The 23,700-nt window shown below is 43.2% G+C and overlaps 1 protein-coding gene across 1 annotated transcript in view; it reads left to right on the forward strand.

The window, feature by feature from the left end:
• Window positions 1-23,226, forward strand: part of waca (WW domain containing adaptor with coiled-coil a) — a 43,864-nt gene extending 20,638 nt beyond the window's left edge. The window contains exons 5-13 of the mRNA XM_036935253.1: window positions 5-120; window positions 736-857; window positions 3,297-3,551; window positions 10,555-10,677; window positions 11,088-11,236; window positions 12,018-12,145; window positions 19,877-20,078; window positions 20,328-20,455; window positions 20,561-23,226. Of these exons, the coding sequence (XP_036791148.1) occupies window positions 5-120; window positions 736-857; window positions 3,297-3,551; window positions 10,555-10,677; window positions 11,088-11,236; window positions 12,018-12,145; window positions 19,877-20,078; window positions 20,328-20,455; window positions 20,561-20,630 (1,293 nt within the window). The 3' untranslated portion in view covers window positions 20,631-23,226. The remainder of the gene's footprint in view (window positions 1-4; window positions 121-735; window positions 858-3,296; window positions 3,552-10,554; window positions 10,678-11,087; window positions 11,237-12,017; window positions 12,146-19,876; window positions 20,079-20,327; window positions 20,456-20,560) is intronic.
• Window positions 23,227-23,700: the final 474 nt, after the last annotated feature.

The raw sequence follows: 23,700 nt of genomic DNA on the forward strand, positions 1-23,700 counted from the left end.
TCAGCCTTGTGAAGATAAAGATGACTGGTCAGAGCACATCAGTTCCTCTGGGAAGAAGTACTACTACAACTGCAGAACAGAGGTGTCACAGTGGGAGAAACCCAAAGAGTGGCTGGAGAGGTAGGCATTATGCCATCTTCATTCACTTCATTCCCCTTTCACATGACTGATCCAAGCGTAGCTGAGCTGTACTGCGCTGGCTGGCCTGGTTCCCTTTTCATTTTTAAAATGCTGGCCTTTTCAGTCAGTGATGACTGGGGTGGGGGGCAGCAGTGTACCTTAAAGCTATTTCTAACTTTTAAGAAATGTCCAGATCAACTAGCCCATGTCAGCTAATGTTTTTTAGCCCATAGATTTTGTTGTAAATTTTGTAATTTTAGATTTTGTTGTCACTTAAGTATCACATGAATAAACAAAATGTATAGAATTGCAAGAAAATGGGCTTTTAAACTGCAATGTTTTCTTGCCGCCAACAAGAGGGAACAATTTGTGTCATGAACAGTGCTTGTGCCAATATAAATAGACGTGGCACACTCACAGGATGTTCCCCAGCCCTGGAAGGGGGCCCTGAGTGAGTTTTGGAACCCCTGCCCTATATCACATGTCAAAAAGGAAGATTTGCGCTATGTGTTTTAACTTATGTCGCACTTATGTCCCAGGTTAAAAGTAGTGCAATATATAGGGAATAGGTTGTCATTGGAGACGGAGACTTGAGTTCTAACTGTTTGTTTCCAGAGAGCAGAGGCAGAAGGAGTCCTGCACTAAGTCGGCGCCAGTCAACAGTTTCCCCAAAGACAGGGACTACAGACGGGAGGCCATGCAGCAGGCTACAGCACTCACTGGCTTTACTGCTGCTAGTAAGTTATACAACTACATACTGACTCTACTGCTGCTAGTTAGTCATACAACTACATACGGACTCTACTGCTGCTAGTTAGTCATACAACTACATACTGACTCTACTGCTGCTAGTAAGTTATACAACTACATACTGACTCTACTGCTGCTAGTGAGTCATACAACTACATACTGACTTTACTGCTGCTAGTGAGTCTTTTTTTTTACCATGTCTCCCATTGAGGTCAAAATACCTTTTACAAGGAAGACCTGGCCAAATTGCTAGAAACATGCGATTTTACTTTTTTGTGCAATAATGGTTGCTGAATGTTCTTATCAGTCATGGATGATCCTTGTTCAATTTCTAGCTGACGTATGCTAAATTTACCAAAAGAATGAGACTTATTGTGGCCGTGCCGTCTATACGTATGATTCAATTAATGCTGCATCTGTGAGTCAAGGTCATGTTTTCAACGTGTGCCTCTGGGAGGAGGCTGTGTTGAGTTCTAAAATGTCTGATGAAATCTGTGGGCTGCTTGTCTTAAAACCACTGTCTTGTTCTCAGGCCTTCCATTATCACAGTGAAACAGTAGCCTCTTAGGGGATATACTGCAGGAGCGGTGGTAGTGGTTCATGTTGGTGAGCGTGCCGTGCTGTACAGCCAGTCAGTGGAGACAGGGGGGGGGGGCATGGGCCGTCATAGAGACCTGATTGATGTCTTCTGGCAAACACAGAAAGACTGACTGCACTGTCACCGTCCGGGGGAGAGAGAGCAACGGAGGGGGAAAGAGAGCGGGACTTACTGCACCGTCCAGAGCAGAGTAGAGCTCTCCCCTCCTGTCAAACAGCCAGAACACAGCGGTGGTGCACAGTGTTCTGTCTCCCCTACCAGACCTGGCATCTGGGCTGAAACGGTATTTGCAAGATTTATTTGGACTCAGGGTTGTCATGCGTGTTCACTATGCCAAGGTCACTGGTTTGTGGTTGGTTCATAAGTGGTACAGCTTAAACAAAGGGAAGAACAGTATCACGTTTGTTCATTCGGAAGAACTACTCTTTGGAAGCTAAAAATGTTGAGGGCCAGCTGGGGGGGAAAGCTCTCAGGGAGAGATTCGGCTTACTAAGTTAGCGCCTTACAGTCCACATGCCTACTCTCAAATAAGCCAACAGCCAGGTTCTAATCAGACTTCACAAGCCTGTTGATTTGAGATGGTTTGAATAATTTGGCATATTTATCCAAGAGAGAACTTCTGTGTGTCTGTCAGTGACTCGACATACCCACTTGCTGACTTATGATTAGAAAATGAGATTCCGCCAATTGTAACAGGCAGTTTCCCCTGGAGCGAATCCTGTCTTTAACAAACGCATCTGCTGCCCAGTAGGGATGTGATATAAGTATCACATCATTTTTTCCCCATGGCAACAATGAAAACATGAAGCAGACAAAACTCTTTTGTCCTTTAAAAGCCCGCTGTATATAAAATGTGTGCTATAGCTAGGAAAATATGTTAATGTGAGTCTTGATGACAACTTGTTTGTTTCTGACATCAGGGCTGTTTTCCTAAAGAAGTCAAAGCCTCTTTGTGTATAGTTTCCTTGCCATGATACTAATGAGTATCGCAAAACTGCTATCGTCCCGCTTCTATTGTTTAATAGGCTAAGCTTTCCTATTGGCTTCTTGATTTCCATTGAACATTTCCTACACACTTGAAAATCATCTTGAAGAATCGGTAGTGCTGAGCGATTTAATGCTATTGTTTTGACATTAAATGCATAATGTTTGTTGAATGCTGTAACAACACAGAATAAACCATTAATTATAGTCCCGTGATGGTAGTAACTGCCCATTTACCGCTCATCACTTAAGTCATTTATTCACTTTAATCAACTATTTCAGTCTATTATATTTGTTTTATTTGTTGACTGTTTAATTCCAAGTTCTCATCTCTATAGAGCTGTTGTCTGACAAAATCCCTATTTTGTAGTTCTTCAAAGTAAATAAGGCTTACATGCATGACTGCTGAACCTCCAGCTATCAATCACTTAGATCATGTATTGTTTCATGTAGAGAGACATCGCGAAGCAACAGCTGCTTTCTATAACCTCACGATGTGCGTTCTTCTCCCTTCAATAGCAGGCGTAAAATAAACACAGACCGGACAAATAGATGCGCAATGGATTATGGTCATTCTAGTTAATTACCACGGTTAATGCGCAAAACTATGTAGAATATTGACCTGTTGGAAACTACAACTCCCTACTACATTGCATAGTTGAGGTTGGATCTGATTTAGAGAAACGGTGCGATGTGCACATTGAGCTCACAGAAGGAAAAAATGAACTAAATGAACTTCTAATAATTGAACCGATACCTGTCAAAATTGCTCAGCATTAAATCAGTTGTGAGTGCTTTTAACATGTGAGATCTAACAAGGCTGCCTCTCTCCTCCCTCCCACAGAGTCAGCCCAGGTGGAGAAGCAGCCAGCGTCGGTGTCTTCACAGTCGTCCTCCTCAGGCTCGGTCCTGAACCCCACGTCGGGTACCCCCTGTTCCTCCTCAGCCCCCACCACGGTGCCGGTGTCCCCGGTCTTGCAGTCCCACGCCCATACCCCCCTTCTCCAGGACCCCTCCCTGCTCAGACAGCTCCTCCCAGCACTTCAGACCGCCTTGCAGCTCAACAACGCCAGCGTCGACATGGCCAAGATCAACGAGGGTGAGAGAGGGAGAGACGCATGTGCACTGAGTCTTATCTGTGAGGGCTACTGTGGTGAATGTTTTCACGGACAGCAAGGGAAGCTAGGTTATAGACGGAGTAGGTGAGAGACAGAGAATATTGCTGAATATTTAGGAGCAGCAAGTGATACTTGAAGGTTTTGTTTTTGCTCATGATGGTGGAGACAGTGGTCTTTCAACCTTGTGCCCATGTTTCTCTAGCTGCCCTTTGTCTGAGGACTGAAACTAACAGGCAGATATGTAGACCTGACTAGCAGGTTACTAAGGCTCTAAGTAATATGTCATGCAAAGGGAATCACGGAATCCAGACATTAAAATGGAATTCAACAATATATTTTTTTAATTATTTAACTTAGTAGGGAATCAACTAAATATCTAGAAAGTTAATTAATTTGCCCAAGTTTATCAGAAGACATGAATAGAATGCATCAGTGATTCGTATTTCCTGCAACTTTCTGCAGAAGCAACGAGAATTTCCCATGGTGTCCGATGTGCGCGCTTCTACCATTTTGTGTCGCTTTTAGCGTTGATTCTAATGAAAAGTCTTCTAGTAGATAGAAAGGCTTCCCCCAAAATGTTATGTTAACTACCAGGTTGCTTATGCTTCCAGCGCCCCACCCCCTCAATTTCTCACCATCAGACTGAGTTTTACTTCAGTTGCACTTCTCTACTCGGACGAGAATTCACAAATTGGCATTCTTCTAAAAGACAGTGCTCTGACTGATGTGCAGCTACTTTTCTCAGTGCAGCCTAATTTTATCCAGTAAAATACAAGATTAACTTCAAGTAAAACTTTAGGAAATGTAGCTGGTTATACATTCTATGATAAACATTAGAAATACACTACATGACCAAAAGTATGTAGACACCTGCTCGTCAAACATCTCATTCCAAAATCATGGGCATTAATATGGAGTTGGTCCCCCCTTTACTGCTAGAACAGCCTCCATTATTTTGGAAAGGCTTGCAACTAGATGTTGGAATATTGCTGCTTCCATTCAGCATCAAGCATTAGAGGTCGGGCACTGATGTTGGGCGATTAGGACTGACTGGCAGTTGGCTTTCCAATTCATCCCAAAGGTGTTCGATGGGGTTGAGGTCGGGGCTCTATGCAGGCCAGTCAAGTTCTTCCACATCGATCTTGACAAACCATTTCTTTATGGACCTCGTTTTGTGCATGGGGGCATTGTCATGCTGAAACAGGAAAGGGCCTTCCCCAAACTGTTGCCACAAGGTTGGAAGCACAGAATCGTCTAGAATGTCATTGTATGCTGTAGCGGTAAGATTTCCCTTGACTGGAACTAAGGGGCCCGGCCCGAACCATGAAAAACAGCCCCGGAACATTATTCCTCCTCCACCAAACAGTTGGCTCTATGCATTGGGATAGGTAGCATTCTCCTGGCATCCACCAAACCCGTCCGTTGGACTGCCAGATGGTGAAGCATGATTCATCACTCCAGAGAACGTGTTTCCACTGCTCCAGAGTCCAATGACGGCGAGCTTTACATCACTCCAGCCAACACTTGGCATTGCACATTGTGATCTTAGGCTTGTGTGCGGCTGCTCGGCCATGGAAACCCATTTCATGAAGCTCCTGTCGAACAGTTCTTGTGTTGACGTTGCTTCCAGAGGTAGTTTGGAAGTCAGTTGTGAGTGTTGCCAGCGAGGACAACTGATTATTACTAGCTTCAGCGCTCCCCTTCTGTGAGCTTCTGTGGCCTACCACTACGCCACTGAGCTCTTCAAAAAGGCCATTCTACTGCCAATGTTTGTCTATGGAGATTGCATGACTGTGTGCTCAATTTTATACACCTGTCAGCAGTTGTCACCTGTCAGGTGCGGCTGAAATAAGCAAATCCACTAATTTGAGAGGGTGTCCACGTATTTTTTTATATAGAGTATGATGGTGATGCATCGTTTATGAAAGACCTTGCTTTTCCATTTGTAAGCTAATTTACTTTGGCTGCTAGCCAAATAGCATTGCACTTCTGTCATCTGGTGAAAATGAAGCCACTTTCTGCTTAATGTATTTTTTTTGTGAAGGAAAACTAGTTGCACACCTCTGATCACTCTATTGAAGCAAAAAACAGCCCCATTGATTTTCAATATGATCTGCGTTTTGAAAATGCAGATATCTGAACTCCGCCGCGACCCATGGCTGACCTGGCAGAATGAGATCATGATTATTTGCATCAGTCCAGTAGGTATTTGTTTAGCAAACTCCCTCGTATGTGTGCTACAAAAACACTGCTTCTCTTCTACCTTTGTCCTTCCACCTCTTTTTTCTCTTTGTTTGTCCCCTCTTTCTCTCTGCTCTCTTTATCCTTCTGCCTGTTCTGTATTTCATCTCTTTTGGCGTTCTGGTATTGCTTAGGGCTGGGAATGGTTAGGGACCTCACAATACTTTGGTGCCGATAAGATATGTATTGTGATTCTCACAATACTATATGTATTTTTATTCAATACTATGATTTTATTGCTGTTTGATATTCTGAACATATTTCTCACCATATTGGCTGCAGAGACGGGAGGAGAGCAATGAGAAACAATTTGGCTCCCTATTTAAAAAGGTGAAGAACAAGCGGTGAAGGAAAAATGGTTTTGGTGCAGGTACAGCCAACTAGCGCAAGAATTATACAATATATTGTCAAATTATATCTCTTTGTAACTAGCTTTTTTTAAAATATATATTTACAAATATGTCCTATCACTAGTATTGCTACTACCAGGTCTCTCGGTTGGAGGCTGGCCCTGGCTCTGCCTGGCTTGTGAGGGGAAGGCCTACTTAAGTGCTCCAAATGTGCTCATCGGGGCCAACGTCACACAGCCGTAGCCCAATCCTGCTTCAGTATGCATCCATGAGTGGCCATGCAGAAAATAACATGTCTGTTTGGAGCGAGCGTGTCAGTCTGTCTGACTGCTTTATGGTCCCTGAGTCAAAAGCAGAATGCAGTATCTTAGCGGAGCAAACTACACTATACTGGCTCATCTTTCCACATTTCTGGGTTTTCACATTGGGAATTAGCCAGGTTACCAGGCACTGTTATGTCAATTGACCGAATTTAATTGAATGTCATTTTATTTATTTTTTAAATATTTTTATTTAATTTTTTTTTTTTTTTAGCTCAGCCTAGCCTGGAAGGTCCCATAATAAGCATTTTAAAATCTAACACGAGAACTGAATGAATATTCACTCAAATGTATTAGCATGACCTGGGATACAATATTAGTAGCGCAGACTGAAGGGTTTTTTAAATGCTTGTTTCCTGTTTCTGTATTCTGGGGTTTTGCTATTGGGAAGTAGCCTGGTTGTCATCTCAATTGACAGATCTACCTACCGCTGTCTATCTGTTGCATATCTGTCTTAAATTCTGAATCGGAACAGGATCTGAATAAATATACATCAGACTGTATTGGAATATGTGGTAACGCTACTCAACCAACAAATGTTATGCTGCTGTAGTACCTTCGTTTAGCCACCGCTTCTTCTTCTTTTTTCTCTAAACATCTTTGTGCCTACTACTAGCCACGTCCAAGAATGGAAGCTTTTCTTCCTGCCTGTACTTAAGTAGGCCAAACGGACAAGATGGACCAACACAAATGTCGTCTGTATCCATTGAATCACCTGCTGGGTGTTGTCGAATGGTGGCGATTTCAAAATGTGGAAATATCTGAAACTTGGGTCCTGGTCAAAAGTAGTGCCCTACGAAAGATGTTAGGTGCCGATTGGGACGCATAGAGAGACTGTGCTTCTCCAGAAGTGGGTCAGACGGTCTCTTTTCCTGCTGATGCTCTGCTCTCTTCCAGAGATTCCCTGCTTTCCCTTACTCAGCTCGGTCAGCACACCTAAACCTACAGAGAAATGACTGCTAAGGGGTCTTCCAGGAATCCGTTAAATCCAACATGATGTCGGCTTCCCATTAGTAAGCATCTATCAGTTGACCTGGAATCCAGACTGAACACTGCTCTGTGATAGAGGTTGACACGGGAACAGGACTCTGGCATGAATGGGAGTGAAAGACTACCTCAGACGCCAACCTACGTCAGTCAGCTAAATGATGATGCCGTCAACAGCGGAATTACAATGCGTTTCAGCCAAGAACCCATCGCTAACCTTACGGACAAGGAAAGAGCAATGTTTTAGCTACATTTTGTTTATGGAGTTGTCTTTGACAAGGAAGGAACTGAGTACAGGGCTTGTAAAAATAAAATAAAAAAACTGCTGAACTTTAGTCAAATAGCTTACCAACCGGAGAGTGGGACAAGCGGCCTGAAGCAGCATAGCTGCTCTACTCCATACAGCTTAAACACATAATTGGGCTTAATGGTAAACTAAACCCGTGCCATCTGAAGTGAAGAGTGAAATAAATCTAGATTGACTTAGCCAGTAGCCTACTGCCGATCAGTTTTAAATATATATATGTTGTAAATGTTCATATGTTCTCAGCTGTAGGCTACAGATTTCTGGGTGCTGTGGTCTCGGCTCTTGTCCTCCAGCCTTAATCTGTCTGCATTTAGGTCATTTAGAATACGCTGTTATCCAGAGCAACTTAAGGCCAACAGTCAACTAAAGTAGGTAAGACGACCACATCAGTCACATGTTGCATTACTGAAATGATTTCAGATGCTTCCTAAACAAACACAATAGCCTACATATTTCTGCTTGCAAAAATGAGTGGGACTGATTTTTATCGGGAAGGGACAGGAAAGTTCCGGGGTTATAGAACTGTTGTGAGATCAGTACACGGGGAAAAGATGACAAGACGGGACAGGAATGAATTTTCACTCCCGTGTCATCCTCTACTCTGTTACTGTTTCACCGTTCTGATGCAGTTTTGTCATGAGAATGTTCAATCCCAATGATAATAACTAACAATCAATAGCTTTGACCAATCCCCGAGGTTTGTAAGACCCTGGGTATAATAATAATTAGGCAAAGACGCAGCTTATGCAAAAGGTTAGTACAGTTTATTCACGAGAATGTTCTAACGTCAAAAATGCATACCCCGTCTTTACTAACAGTTTCTCACCTCCACGGGTGGAGACAGAATGTCCTGTAAGGAACACAGTAGTCCAGCTTGTCTGTCGATAGCTCCTCTTATCATTTGTTTCCCACTTGCACCCTGCTTACATACTAAAAAGGAAGAAATGGTCCTTGTTCTAATTCTGACAAAAACTACACACATCATCAGATTATAGTTTTATGATTCTAATACATTTCATACAATTATATGGTTTCAGAGTGGAATGATTGAATCATTTATCTTTAGACATATACATTGTTTTATCAAGTTTGCACCTACTTCAAAAGAGACACTTGGAGCAGCTAGAGAACGGCTGTTCATTGCAGGTCCTGGAGGGCCGAGACACTTCTGGTTTTGATCATCCTCTCCAAATAAGGGACCAATTCATACCTGGGACACCAGGTGAGTGCGGTTAATTACCAGGTAGAAACAAAAACCAGAAGTGTTTCTGCCCTCCAGGACCGGAATTGAAAATCCCTGAGCTAGAGAGGAGCCACTGTCACCAAATGCATTTGCGCCGTTGTTTACATTTTGTTGGTGGGCCAGCTCACTCTTTGGTGTGTGTGGCTTTAAAGTTGGTCTGATCAGTATTGATCTAAAACAGGGATTATATTAGGGATTAGGGGGTGTGACGGCTCACCAAAACCACAGTTTGGTACATATTGCTGTTGTGTCAGAGTTGGTTTTCGGTACAGCAGGAAAGTTATTTGCCGTTCACGATGTTCAGCATTTACAATGTTCCTGGCATTGTCTGTTGTGACCGGATTGTTTTGTTGGGCCTCTGCAGTTTTCACTCTGGTGCTGCGTTTGTAACCATGTGGGAGGTGGGAATTTACCAGTTGGATCCATTCATGGGACTTAAACTCATTGAGAAAAGCAGATTTGGATAATTGTCAAGGAGCTGTGTCAGCCATGCTACAAGTACAGCTATCATGCTTGTAAACAAATTATAGTTTATACATGTTTTGTTGCATTTAACTGCCAAAAAATACTGTTTATAGAGGCAGTTTCCTTAGTAGGTCACCATGTGGGAGAGGTGGGTGTGTGCTAGTTTGCCACTAGTCATTTATCAGTTTCATGGCCGTTCAAGTGGATTTTTCCCAGTCGTACTTGGTAAATATCCACTTCCCACTTAGTTACGAACGCACCAGGACACTGCCTATTTCAGTGCCAGATGCGCGTCTAGCACGGTACATCTCCCACTGCGGGATAATGTGAATCGCTGTCACTTAAGTAACACAAGGTGCTATGGAAAATGAATTGAAAACTTTGGCTGTGGTTTGTTTATATGGAGCGGGTACTAACTGTTTGCTGAACTGGGTGTACGATTGAAGTTCGTAACGTGGCTCGAGCACGTTCACGAGGTGCTGAAACCACTAATGAGAAACCCCCCTCTTCTCAACCACAGAGTATGCGCATATCCACGGCTATAAACCAAAGACTGTAATAAAAAAAATCTGAACACAGCCCACATATTGCTCCTGTTATTTCTTTGGCCCGGTCAGAATCCACTGCCAAGGGCTGCTTGAATGGGGAGACGACTGTTTTCTTTCTTTGTGTTTCTGTCTTGCTCCGGTATACGGCGGGTGGGAGTGTGTGAATGTGTCAACATATTTGAGGTGTTGCCAACTGCATAGGCTATTCTCGTTGAGTGCGGCGACATACTGTTAACGTTTTATCCACTACTCTGTCCATCACTGTTGGAAGCTAACATTTTCCCAAACTGGAGATTTTAAACAATGATGAGGAATCCTCCTAGTTTATTGAACTCGCCATCGAACAGAGCTTTTTCCCGTTTAAAATGCGTCAATTATATATTACGATTTATTCAGTGAGGACCGAACCAAGCTCCCTGCACCGAACTGTTCGGTAGGAATACACGTACCGGTACACCCCTAATTAGGGATCATCTGTTGTGCTTTTTAGATGATCTTTCCTCACTATTTTCTCTCTCCCTAGTCCTCAAAGCTGCGGTCACCCAAGCGTCGTTACAGTCGTTGCTTCATAAGATCCTCACGGCCGGCCCGTCGGCCTTCAACATCACCACTCTTCTCTCCCAAGCAGCCCAGCTCTCCAACCAAGGTAGGACTTCTTCAGCCACACTGTTTTGTTTTGCTGCCGCCGTTTTATATCCAAAATTGGCAACTTTCCTCCAACTCGCCGCTGTTGATTTTAGTATTAAAACATCTGTCTAAACCAGAATTGGAATGGTGGTCAAATGTGTAAGCATATCCATGCCCTCTCCCTCAAACCGCATCGATGCGTGTTTTTAGCATCTCATGTCAGTGGTTGATTTTTGTATGATTTTGCGTCAGTCTTCTTTATGCACTGTTCCACGCTGCAAAGAAGACACTGTTTTCATCTACAATTCTGTCATAGTTAGTCCCTAACATTACTTTGAGTTGCTTTTGCCACCTGCTTACAAAATGCAGCTTTGTCGTGTAAATGGTTTTGACTAAATCATTCTCCAACCTCTCTGTTAACACCAACAGCCCAGCAGTCGAACCAGTCCCCCATGTCCTTGACATCAGACGCCTCCTCTCCCCGCTCCTACGTGTCTCCCAGGATCAGCACGCCTCAGACCAACGCTGGTCACCACAAAGCCCTGCTCAGCACGCCGCCTGTCACCTCACAAACCAAGGTACTGTCTACTCTACCCCCCCCCCCCCCCCCCCCCCCAGCCTAAGGTAGGGCCTCTTTACCCCACTGTCCCCCTGAGTGACATGGTAGTGATTTTGTTGACTACATAACCCAGCTGGTCTGGGACGAGGAGTATTTACTCTTGGTGTTTCACAGTATCATGACCAGCTGTTCTAAGACCTACCTTGGTTGTTCAACATTTATTACTGCTGTAGGGGTGTGTTTCTCTTTCAGATTTGTGTTTTTGTCAGTGTAATAAGCGTGTCATTGTCGAGGAACGTGTGCTGTGACAGCACTTGAGCAAGCAGCTCTTGTTTTCCGTTGTGTCTGTGTCTGGCAGAGTGTGTCTGCATCTTAGTCTTTAATAATGAATGTTTATCTCACTAGAGCTATTCTTATCTGGCCTCGGCTGTCTGGCTGTTACTGGCTGGCAGTGTGTCGCGCGCTCGCTGGCTGGCTGGCGGTGTGTCGCTCGCTCGCTGGCTGGCTGGCGGTGTGTCGCTCGCTGGCTGGCGGTGTCGTTGGCGGTCTGTGTGTGTGTCACTGGCGGTCTGTGTCGGTCGTTGGTGTCTGTCTCTGTGTGGTCCAGGTGAACGTCCGTGGTTCTGGTGTTTCCTCTAACTCTCCTCCCCTCTGTCTCTGTGTGGTCCAGGTGAACGTCCGTGGTTCTGGTGTTTCCTCTCTAACTCTCCTCCCCTCTGTCTCTGTGTGGTCCAGGTGAACGTCCGTGGTTCTGGTGTTTCCTCTCTAACTCTCCTCCCCTCAATCTCTGTGTGGTCCAGGTGAGCAACACGCCAGTTGTGAAGCAGCAGGGATCAGTCCCCCAGCCCTCCCCCCAGCAGCCCCTCCCCAGCGACAAACTGCACGGACACGACATAGCCGCCTCCCCAAGGACCCTCCAGCGCCAAGGGTTAGCCCACATTTACATTTTAGTCATTAGCTCTTTGTGACATTGTGTTGAATATGTTTGTTTTTTAAATGTTTTCAGTGTGAAAAATCTATAAAAATGCAATCGTAATTTAGCAGATGCTCTAATCTAGAGCGATTTACAATTGCTGTTTTCAACTAAAGGAGGTAAAACAACAATTTATCATTGCTACAAAGAGTCTTCAAGAAGCTCTTGTGTTAATTTCAGACTGATGTGAAGAGAAAGCAGAGAACCTCAGGGGTGATGTACAATGCCACGATCATGCCTTGTAAAACACTGTTAACACATTATTTCAATATGCAGTGTTGAGGTGCCACCTGCTGGTGGGTTAATGGGCAACAAGTCTTTGATAAATCATTGCGAAGACCCTATTGCAGGGTTCCCAAACTGGTGGACCGCGGGCCATATATTTGCCACCAAAATTAATTCGGAATATTTTTGTTCATTAAAAAAATCTATATATATATATATAATATATTGGACCTGAGATGCAATGTCCCAAGAAGGAAGTGACCCTACCTAAATAATGCGAAAGTAAAATTGTATCTTCATTCATGAGGAGAGAGAATGCAGGAGACAGTCCTCTAATAAAGCAGGCAGTGGACCATTTTTTTAGGTGCTGAAATGTAAAGCTGCAACCGCAGCGCAATCAATAGGAGATGAACAGCACCTGCTGTGGTGCCAAGCAACAGATGGAGGAAAAACTACCCCAGTCGAGTAATTCACTTCCACAAGAATCTTCATTTTAATTTGACTTTACAAACAACAAGAGGGCTTAATTGGAGTGTTATTTCCTCCGAGCCAAGGCCCATATAAAATAACTTGGCCTACCTCAGCCAGTTATGTGGCTGAACAGCATCTTTCACAAGAAAAGAAAAATGGCCTAATAGAAGTGGGATTTTTATATTCTTTATTAGGCATACTTACAATTGAAATTGGCAAACAAGGTAGCATCCTACATAAAACAATCATTTAAGAAAGAAAGGTGGTTTGTAATGTCTGTATCTGGAGATTCGGGATAACCTGCTTCTGTAACCACAAACAGAAAAGAGTGTCAGCATGAGACCTGAAATAGCCATGGATATCACATAATTAATAATGTTAGTAGCGGACACGATCTTGTGGATGTCTGTTGAGAGGGATGTGATTTTGATGTGCAGGCAGTCCTCGATTGACTTATGTGAAAGCCAGTTCCTGTTGTGAGTCTTGATTGTGTTAGAAGTTCTACACCTGCATTGCTTGCTGTTTGGGTGTTTTAGGCTGGGTTTCTGTACAGCACTTTGTGAAATAAGCTGATGTAAGAAGGGCTTTATAGATGCATTTGATTGATAAATTTGATTTAAGTCGAACCAAACATTGTTAGCACATAGCACAATAAAGACATTTGTATTTTATGTTTCTCTGAGCGTGCCAGGACTCGGCACTCCTGAGCACATCCCTGATTTGTCTCGATGTTTGGAATTCAATCAGCTCAGTTTGAATTGCGGCCTCATCCAGCGAGGCTATCGTTTCCTTGCCCCCTAGTACCTCTGTCTGTCGTTTCTTCAGTGTGCTGAGGCGCAGTAGCCTTCCAGAGGAAATCCAATTCAAGTCCAAATTGAAAACTCAAGCTTTCTGGTAAAGGCCTAAAGTTTTTCCACCATGTCCTCGACTGTTTTCCCTCTTCCTTGTAAATGCAGATTTAACCCGTTTAAGTGACAGAATATGTCAGCCAAACCAGCTACATTAGAGAGGAATTCTTCAATTTCCCAGAATAAGATGGTCAGTTGCTGTCATCATTTTGCTTTTTTGGACAAAATCCACAACCTGGTCATGCAGCTCGCAGAATTGCTCTTGATCTTTTCCTTTAATCAGCCAGCGCACGTTGTTGTGAAGCAGGAGATCATCGTGGGTGGCCTTCTCTGATTCTGTCAGAAGCTTGCGGAAAATACAGTGTTGTGTGCTTGATGTTGATTATTTATCATGGCTTTGTCCATCACATCTTTTAGCTCAGCGTTTAGTCTGACACACAGCACACTCTGATGGGTGAGACGATGCAAGCCATTCATTTGTGGGGCGATTTCCTTCAACCTGCTGAACAGGGCCATGTGTCTGCCCACCATAGCAGGAGCCCCGTCGGAGACCACAAAGTTTTCTAATGACAGGCCATGCTGCGTAAACAATGGTTCCAGCTTTGTGAATAGGATGTCCCCAGTGGTGTGCCAGTAGATCTTCTTTTAAAGTCATTTCCATGAAAATAACAGCCAAATACACAACTGTACTACATCGGTTTTGTCAGTACTCTCATCAATAGCCAGGGGAAAATGCTCAGCCTTACTGGGCCCCTCCAGAACAATCCTATGCACATCATCCACCAGAGCACGGACACTGTGTCCGGCTGTTGACGCAGACAGGGGCACCTGTTTGACAGACGCAATTATGCAATCCACAGACTTGTCTGTAGCCAATTCCTCAAACTGTCACCATGCACGTTTTAAATAGCTCCGCGTCTGTGAAGGGCATTTTGTGTTTGGTTAGAACCCAGGACGTCTAAGGAAGGCTCTTGTGACCTTCTGTTCTTTTTGTCAGGCCACAAAGGAGGATTCTGCTGCTGTTTTTGTAGCTTGTAGTTAATGCTTCAATTTTTCTGCATCGGGCCTCTGTCTGGGGCGGGAAGGCCACTTTGAAAGAACCATGCTTAGATTCATAATACTGTCTGAGATCGACTTCTTTGCAAACGGTGACCTTTTCATTGTATGTAAGACACACTGGCTTCGTTTTGGAGAAAGATGGTAAGATGAATGCATATCTCTGTCCATTCTTCCCTGAAATTTAGATTTTCATTATCCACCTTTCTTTTGATACTTTTTGAGATCGACATGTTCTCTTGCTATAAAGCTAATTGTTCTGAACGAATGTTGACATTAACAAAAGTAGTGTGGACTACAGTAGGTTACGCAGACCTGTTTTCCCCCACCAATCAATGCACAGAGAAATAAACATAAAATAATAATTGAGTAGAGATATTGGTGATTTTATGAGCTTAAAACTTACGGCTTGAATCCCGCTAACGGGATCGATATGACAACAGCCAGTGAAAGTGCAGGGCGCCAAATTCAAAACAGAAATCGCCAAATTAAAATTCCTCAAACATACAAGTATTTTACACGATTTTAAAGATAAACTTGTTGTTAATCCCACCACAGTGTCCGATTTCAAGAAGGCTTTACGACGAAAGCACACCAAACAATTGTTAGGTCTGCACCTAGTCACAGAAAAACACAGCCATTTTTCCAGCCAAAGAGAGGAGTCACAAAAAGCAGAAATAGAGAATTGGTCCGAAGCCAAACCTAGTTGTCGAACCCTGCCCTATTGGATTGTACCATCGAATCTAAGATGACAAACAGAATTGTTTCAAGATTTTTGGTCCCCTTTAGGTGTAACATATATATATTTTTTTACACATACTGTATTTAATAAATTTTTTGGGTAGGCACAAAACTACCTTCACACTTCCATTGTTTTTTTTTAACCAGTGCAGGTTACCTTCATACGAGCTGAGCCCCGTGGCACTTGTTGGGGTCGTAGAGCAAAACGGAGAGCACCATCATGTTTGTGTGAATCTCCCCTGTCCAGAGAGTTTGTAGGCCACACCGGTCAGACGCTACAGACGTTTTTCGCAGGAAGGCTTTTTCCCGGGACGTCTCATGGTCTGACAGACACCGCTCTAGCTCTGCCACCTTTCACTGCATATACAGTGCCTTGCGAAAGTATTCGGCCCCCTTGAACTTTGCGACCTTTTGCCACATTTCAGGCTTCAAACATAAAGATATAAAAATGTATTTTTTTGTGAAGAATCAACAACAAGTGGGACACAATCATGAAGTGGAACAACATTTATTGGATATTTCAAACTTTTTTAACAAATCAAAAACTGAAAAATTGGGCGTGCAAAATTATTCAGCCCCCTTAAGTTAATACTTTGTAGCGCCACCTTTTGCTGCGATTACAGCTGTAAGTCGCTTGGGGTATGTCTCTATCAGTTTTGCACATCGAGAGACTGAATCTTTTTTCCCATTCCTCCTTGCAAAACAGCTCGAGCTCAGTGAGGTTGGATGGAGAGCAGTTGTGAACAGCAGTTTTCAGTTCTTTCCACAGATTCTCGATTGGATTCAGGTCTGGACTTTGACTTGGCCATTCTAACACCTGGATATGTTTTATTTTTGAACCATTCCATTGTAGATTTTGCTTAATGTTTTGGATCATTGTCTTGTTGGAAGACAAATCTCCGTCCCAGTCTCAGGTCTTTTGCAGATTCCATCAGGTTTTCTTCCTGAATGGTCCTGTATTTGGCTCCATCCATCTTCCCATCAATTTTAACCATCTTCCCTGTCCCTGCTGAAGAAAAGCAGGCCCAAACCATGATGCTGCCACCACCATGTTTGACAGTGGGGATGGTGTGTTCAGCTGTGTTTCTTTTACGCCAAACATAACGTTTTGCACTGTTGCCAAAAAGTTCAATTTTGGTTTCATCTGACCAGAGCACCTTCTTCCACATGTTTGGTGTGTCTCCCAGGTGGCTTGTGGCAAACTTTAAAGGACACTTTTTATGGATATCTTTAAGAAATGGCTTTCTTCTTGCAACTCTTCCATAAAGGCCAGATTTGTGCAATATACGACTGATTGTTGTCCTATGGACAGAGTCTCCCACCTCAGCTGTAGATCTCTGCAGTTCATCCAGAGTGATCATGGGCCTCTTGGCTGCATCTCTGATCAGTCTTCTCCTTGTATGAGCTGAAAGTTTAGAGGGACGGCCAGGTCTTGGTAGATTTGCAGTGGTCTGATACTCCTTCCATTTCAATATTAACACTTGCACAGTGCTCCTTGGGATGTTTAAAGCTTGGGAAATCTTTTTGTATCCAAATCCGGCTTTAAACTTCTTCACAACAGTATCTCGGACCTGCCTGGTGTGTTCCTTGTTCTTCATGATGCTCTCTGCGCTTTTAACGGACCTCTGAGACTATCACAGTGCAGGTGCATTTATACGGAGACTTGATTACACACAGGTGGATTGTATTTATCATCATTAGTCATTTAGGTCAACATTGGATCATTCAGAGATCCTCACTGAACTTCTGGAGAGAGTTTGCTGCACTGAAAGTAAAGGGGCTGAATAATTTTGCACGCCCAATTTTTCAGTTTTTGATTTGTTAAAAAAGTTTGAAATATCCAATAAATGTCGTTCCACTTCATGATTGTGTCCCACTTGTTGTTGATTCTTCACAAAAAAATACAATTTTATATCTTTATGTTTGAAGCCTGAAATGTGGCAAAAGGTCGCAAAGTTCAAGGGGGCCGAATACTTTCGCAAGGCACTGTATCTCTAGCTTAAACTGACTGATTTCTATGGGGATTTCATTTTTTTATTTTTTTTTTCCCTGTCACATACGTTTCCATTATGGAGTTACTTAAAACAGTTGAGCCAGCCACGTGTTTGTTTGTACATGGCACAACCAGAGAAAGCGGGAGCAGGTGTTCCAGCTGTGTATTGACAGGGGTCACGTTTAATATTGAAAGTCCAGTGTTTTTTTGCTTCAATAGAGGGATCAGTGATGTGCAACTATAGTTTTCCTTCACAGGAAATACATTCGTGCAACACATTTGACATAAAATAGCTGCAATTTCATCAGATGACAACAGAAGTGGAACGGTATACGGCTGGCAGCCACATAAGTAAATTAGCTTACAATGAAAAGCAAGGTCTTTTTGTTGTTGTTGGGAAAAAAAACATGCATGGCCATCATATTTCTAATGTTTAGGCCTATCATAGAAAGAATGTAGCCAGCTACACTTCCTAATGTTTTACTTAAAGTTAATCTAGCATTTTACCAGAGGAAAGTAGGCTGGCTATACTGAGAAAAGTACTGGAGAAATTGCAACTGAAGCACAAATTACTCTGCCGAGCAGAAATTACAGTAAGAATAATTTCAGATCTGTGTTTACAAAACGCAGCAAGATATGAATTTTTTTCCTGTGTGTAAAACGCAGAATTATGCGTTAACACGACACCTAGTTTAACTTGTTATCCAAGTGGCTGAAATAATATGACAGGGCATCCATCATATTATGTTAGCTTCTTGAAATGTTTGAGAAGCCAAAGCCCTTTGGATGAGTTATTTGTTCAGCTGCCAATGCTATCTTGGTTTCCTTGCTTTTTTTTTCTCCCCTCAGTTCTCGGCCAGTCTGCTCCTCCACCCTCTTCTCCAATTAGAGCAGTCAGATCTGTTTCCCTAGCGACTCCACACAGACACAGCATGTAGACATGCTGCTGGAGAGCCAGTACTGCATGCAGCACAACTTTGTTCATTTGCACAACGTGTCATTTACATTTAGTTGTAAATGTCCAAACATACCAAAAGTGATATTCGGTCGCTCGTACCTATATTCACTACATGACCAAAGGTATGTGGACAACTGGTTGTCGAACATCTCATTCCAAAATCATGGGCATTAATATGGAGTTGGTCCCCATTTTGCTGCCATTATAGCTTCCACTCTTCTGGGAAGGCTTTGCACTAGTTGTGGACTTGCTTCCATTCAGCCACGAGCATTAATGAGGTCGGGCGATTAGGCCTGGCTCTCAGTCTGCATTCCAGTTCATCCCAAAGGTGTTCGATGGGGTTGAGGTCAGGGCTCTGTGCAGGCCAGTCAAGTTATTTCGCACCGACCTCGACAAACCATTTCTGTATGGACCTGGCTTTGTGCATGGGGGCATGTCATTGTATGCTGTAGCCTTAAGATTTTCCTTCACTGGAACTGGAACTTCACTCGGCAGTCCCATTCTGTGAGCTTGGGTGGCCTACCACTTCGCGGCTGAGCCGTTGTTGCTCCTAGACATGTTCACTTCACAATAACAGCACTTACAGTTGTGCACGGGCAGCTCTAGCAGGGCAGAAATTTGACCAAATAACTTGTGGGAAAGGTGGCATCCTATGACAGTGCCACGTTGAAATTCACGCAGTAAGGCTATTCTGCTGCCAACGTTTCTCTATGAAGATTGCATGGCTTTGTGCTCGATTTAGGTGTGACTGAAATGGATGAATCCACAAATTGTAATGGTTGTTACTTTTGTATATATAGTGTATCGTACGTTAACTTTGAGCTGGATTGCCTGTTTTTGCAATTTTGTTTTTTTCCTTCTGCGTTCGTTACCATATTTAGCTAGCAGTATCTGCAAATTCGCTGTTACTTGTGCTAGTTTCCTTTATTGGTACCAACTTGTGTATTAAACTGGTAAAATAAGGGAAAGGGGGATACCTAGTCAATTGAATGCTTTCAACTGAAATGTATCCTCCGCATTTAACCCAACCCCTCTGAATCAGAGCGGTGCGGGGGGCTGCCTTAATCAACACCCACATCTTTGATGCCCTAGGAACAGTGGGTTAACTGCCTTGCTCAGGGACAGATCAACATATATTTTACCTTGTCAGCTCAGGGATTCGATCCAGCAACCTTTCGGTTACTGTCCCAACGCCGCCCCACTACCTTTGTACTTGTTGATCTTATTCTGTGGTGTTCCGTCTTGTCCGATTTGATCAGTTTGACCCTCTCCTAAAGTCTCCTCTGTTACAACAACAAAGTTGGCGATAGTGTTATTACAACAGAATATAATTAACCCATAATATGCAGAATTGGACTGAACCCTCTCCTCTCGTTGCTCCTGTCATTCCACAGCAGTCAGAGGAGTCCGTCCCCAGGTCCCAACCACGCCCCCCCCAGCAGTAGCAGCAGCAGTGCCCCCACCACCACCTCCACACCCTCCAGCTCCTCCACCCGGCCAGCCTCCTGCTCCTTCACCCCAACCCTAGCGTCACACTTCAACGAGAATCTCATCAAGCATGTCCAGGGCTGGCCCGCCGACCACGCAGAGAAACAGGTAGGTTACGCATCCCAGGAATTGTATGTATTAGTTTGTTTTTATTTTAACAGGTTGTCCAACTTGATAAAATACCTGTTTTTCAAGGGAGATCAGTAAAGAGCTATATATAGATTTGATTTGGATACCTGATTCATGTCGTTATTCTGACGTGAACCTACATTCATTATGCGTTGGTCAGAGTCATGGCTGTTGGTATTTGATTATGTCTTGTCATAACTTCACTGCTCTCTGCTTCGGCTATCCCAGGCGTCCAGGCTACGTGATGAGGCCCACACCATGGGAAGCATCAACATGTCTGAAAATTGCACCGAGCTCAAAAATCTGAGATCCTTAGTTCGAGTCAGTGAAATTCAAGCGACATTGCGCGAGCAGAGGTAAGAATCCAGACCATAAGTTCCATGGTAACATGGTAATATGTTAAATTATTACAAATATTTTATGTCAACTAATACATGTTTATTTTTTACTCTTTCCTCTAGGATATTATTTTTGAGACAACAAATTAAAGAACTTGAAAAGTTGAAGAATCAGAATTCCTTCATGGTCTGAGGACTTGACTTGAAGAGAGGAAAGGGGGGAGAGACCCATTGCACATGGTTGGAAGAGAGCTCTTGGTTGGGAGAACCATTGTGTTCTTGTTCTGTGCCCAGTCTTAACACTTTTGAGCTGCAGTTGGATTGGCTTTGGACCACTGGACTGGGCTTTGAGAGGGCTTGGTTAGGTGGAGAGAGTGAGTGGTTGATGGTTGTTGTGGAGGAGAAGAGCGGAGAGAAGGGTTAGACATGGCTTGCATCCCAAATGGCACCCTTTTCAATTTATACTGCGCTACTTTTGAACGGGGCCAACAGGACGCAATCATGGTTGGTTTTTGTGCCCTGGAGATGTAGATTTCTTGTAGATGTCATCCATGTTGTAAATATGTTTTGTAGATGACTGAAGCCATGGAAAGCCATGTTTATCAAAGCTTTTGACATCCAAACGAGTCAACGTTATGCCCGAGGAATCAACAGCTTCAGTTCATAGCCTTCTTCATGTTAAACGCATCAGTTGGGATATGTCCCAAATGGCACCCTATTCCTTATATAGTGCACACTATTCCCTATATAGTACACTACTTTTGACCGGAACCCTATGGGCCATGGTCGATAGTAGTGCACTAAATAGGGAATAGGGTGCCATTTGGGACAAAGGCACTCAGTCTGCAGACTTCAAGCTTTTTTGTTAATAGATCAGTGAACCATTGCCTTGAGCATGTCTGTGACCTATGACCTGCATGGAACTGGAAGTTAGCGTTATAATAACTGAAACATAAAAAAATACCGTAACGCAAACAAAACAAACTCACGTTTTAATTTTCTAGTTTTCTCTGCTCTTGCATAATAATAATAATAATGCTCTATGGATGAAACCCAGTCATATTTGACGAATGTATTACCCTCTGGTGGAAGTATTAAGGTTACACAAACACACACGATGTCTCTCAAATGGCACCCTTTTCCCTTTATATGCCAGTACTTTTGGCAAATGTAGTGCACTATATAGGGAATAGGGTGATGTTTGGGAGACAGGTACCCATCTCCACCATCCTCCTAAAAAGGTTAATCATGCCTGGTTGCAATGGTTCAGAGATCTGTTTGTTCACAGCTCACAGTAGCCAAACCAGTGCCTGATGGTGTGATGGGGGGGGGGGGGAATTATGAAAGAGCACAGCAATGTTGTGATGTTTTTTACATCCAGGTTAATTCCCGATGCTAGTCCCTCCCTAAACCCTGCCCCTGGCCACACCCATTACGTGCCGAAGCCCAACCCCCCTGGTCTAGCTCTTCTGAGGAGCCGCGGAGCAGTTGTCTTTCTAAAACCCTCCTGTTGGTTTTTTCTTTCTCAAACTTTCCAGCTAAGTTATTTTTGTATTTTTTGGGGGGGAGAACTGTACTTTTATTAAATGTGAGGTGGCACCATCTCGGTTCAACTAAGAGTTCATTCCTATGTACATTTGATAAGGTAATAATGGAGTTTAAGAAGAGGTTTTAACAAGTTTAAAAAGTTGCAGTGATTACTAGTATATCAGAATGTTATAAATTATTACTACACATTTTCCTTTGCACCCTGTTGTGAATGAGTGCGAATGAGAGCTATTAAAGAAGTGGTTTGGGGGGGCACTACCGAGGCAAGGTGTGGGGTGTGTCTGAAATGGCACCGGATTCCATTTTGTACTGCACTACCTTTGACCAGGGCCCATAAGCAAGACTAAAATGGAGAAGACAGCGATGTCATCATTTTCAAGATTCTTCAGCAGGTCCACTGGGAGCCAAATGGAGCGCCCGGTGAACTTACCTGAATGACGCAGTTGGAGCGCTTAGCATGTTCTTTGTTATGACATTGTCTCAGTCTTCTCTTTTAGTCTTCCTGCCCATAGGGACTGGTCAAAATGTAGTGTACTATATAGGAAATAGGGTACCATTAGGGACGTAGGCATGGAGATTATGATCGCTGCCCCCACACACCATGGTCAGAGGTCGGGCAGGGCAATTACAGCCAGGTCAAATGTGAAATGTACGTATTGTAATAAACATGCTAAACTCAAGCGAGCACTGGTTATTTTATTGGAGTTTTCTGTTAGGTTTTACATTTGTATTATTACTATTATAACGCTAGTGCCTTGTTGAAAGTCTTAAGTCACACAGCCTCTGACATGGAAATAAATGTACCAAGTTTGTTTTCGGTTTGATCAGTAACAAAGATATTCAATAAGCATGCCATGCATCAATCTACATAGGGTTGTTTTGGCACTCCAACCCAGAATTGCATCTTTGTATATGTTGTGTTTGTTCCCCTGTTCACTCTGAGTCAGAGCGGGAACAGTGTTTCTATCCCAAATAGCACCCTATTCCCTATGTAGTGCACTACTTTTGACTGGGTTCCATAGGACTCTTGTCAAAAGTAGTGCACTATATAGGGTATCTGGTGCCATTTGGGAACCATATGTGTCCTCAGCTGTGACATGTTTTTCTCCACTGTTCTATTATTCTAGTGAGTCTGTGATTTGAGCTGCACCAACACATTCAGTAAATATGACCACATTGCTTTGTATATTGTTTTCCTCTGAGTATATTGAATAAAATAAATAAAATATGCCTCTATAGGACCAAGATGTCTCTGTTTTGCACTTTGAATTCAGTTATTTTTGGTTAAAGTGCTTTGTGCTGACCTTGCCTGAGTGTCAGTCTGTGCTACCATGTTTACTCATTGTCATGTCAGACCTGTTTGTATACAAAATAAGTGAATGCCACACAACTAGAGACTATTTGAACCCTTGCAACAAAGACCCATATGTGCATTTTTAGATTAAAACGTATTTTGTTTCTTAGAACGCATATAGCGGTTCTTGTCATTGTGGCCGTTTGAATAGTCCTTTTATGTTGATGTGAATATGTGGACTGCTGCCATTAGGAAGCTGGCAATACCTGCCTGTCCCCTCTCCCCACTCATGCTTATCTTCTAGTTGTCCTGCTTTACCCAATGAAACTCCATGTAATATTCCTGTTTTCCTTCCCTTTACCCAGTTCCTACTCTAGATTCCTCTCCTCTGCAGGACAAGGAACCCTCTTAAAATCAGTAG

This window comes from Oncorhynchus mykiss, chromosome 11 (genome assembly GCF_013265735.2).
Source record: "Oncorhynchus mykiss isolate Arlee chromosome 11, USDA_OmykA_1.1, whole genome shotgun sequence".
In the NCBI taxonomy this organism is placed as follows: domain Eukaryota; kingdom Metazoa; phylum Chordata; class Actinopteri; order Salmoniformes; family Salmonidae; genus Oncorhynchus; species Oncorhynchus mykiss.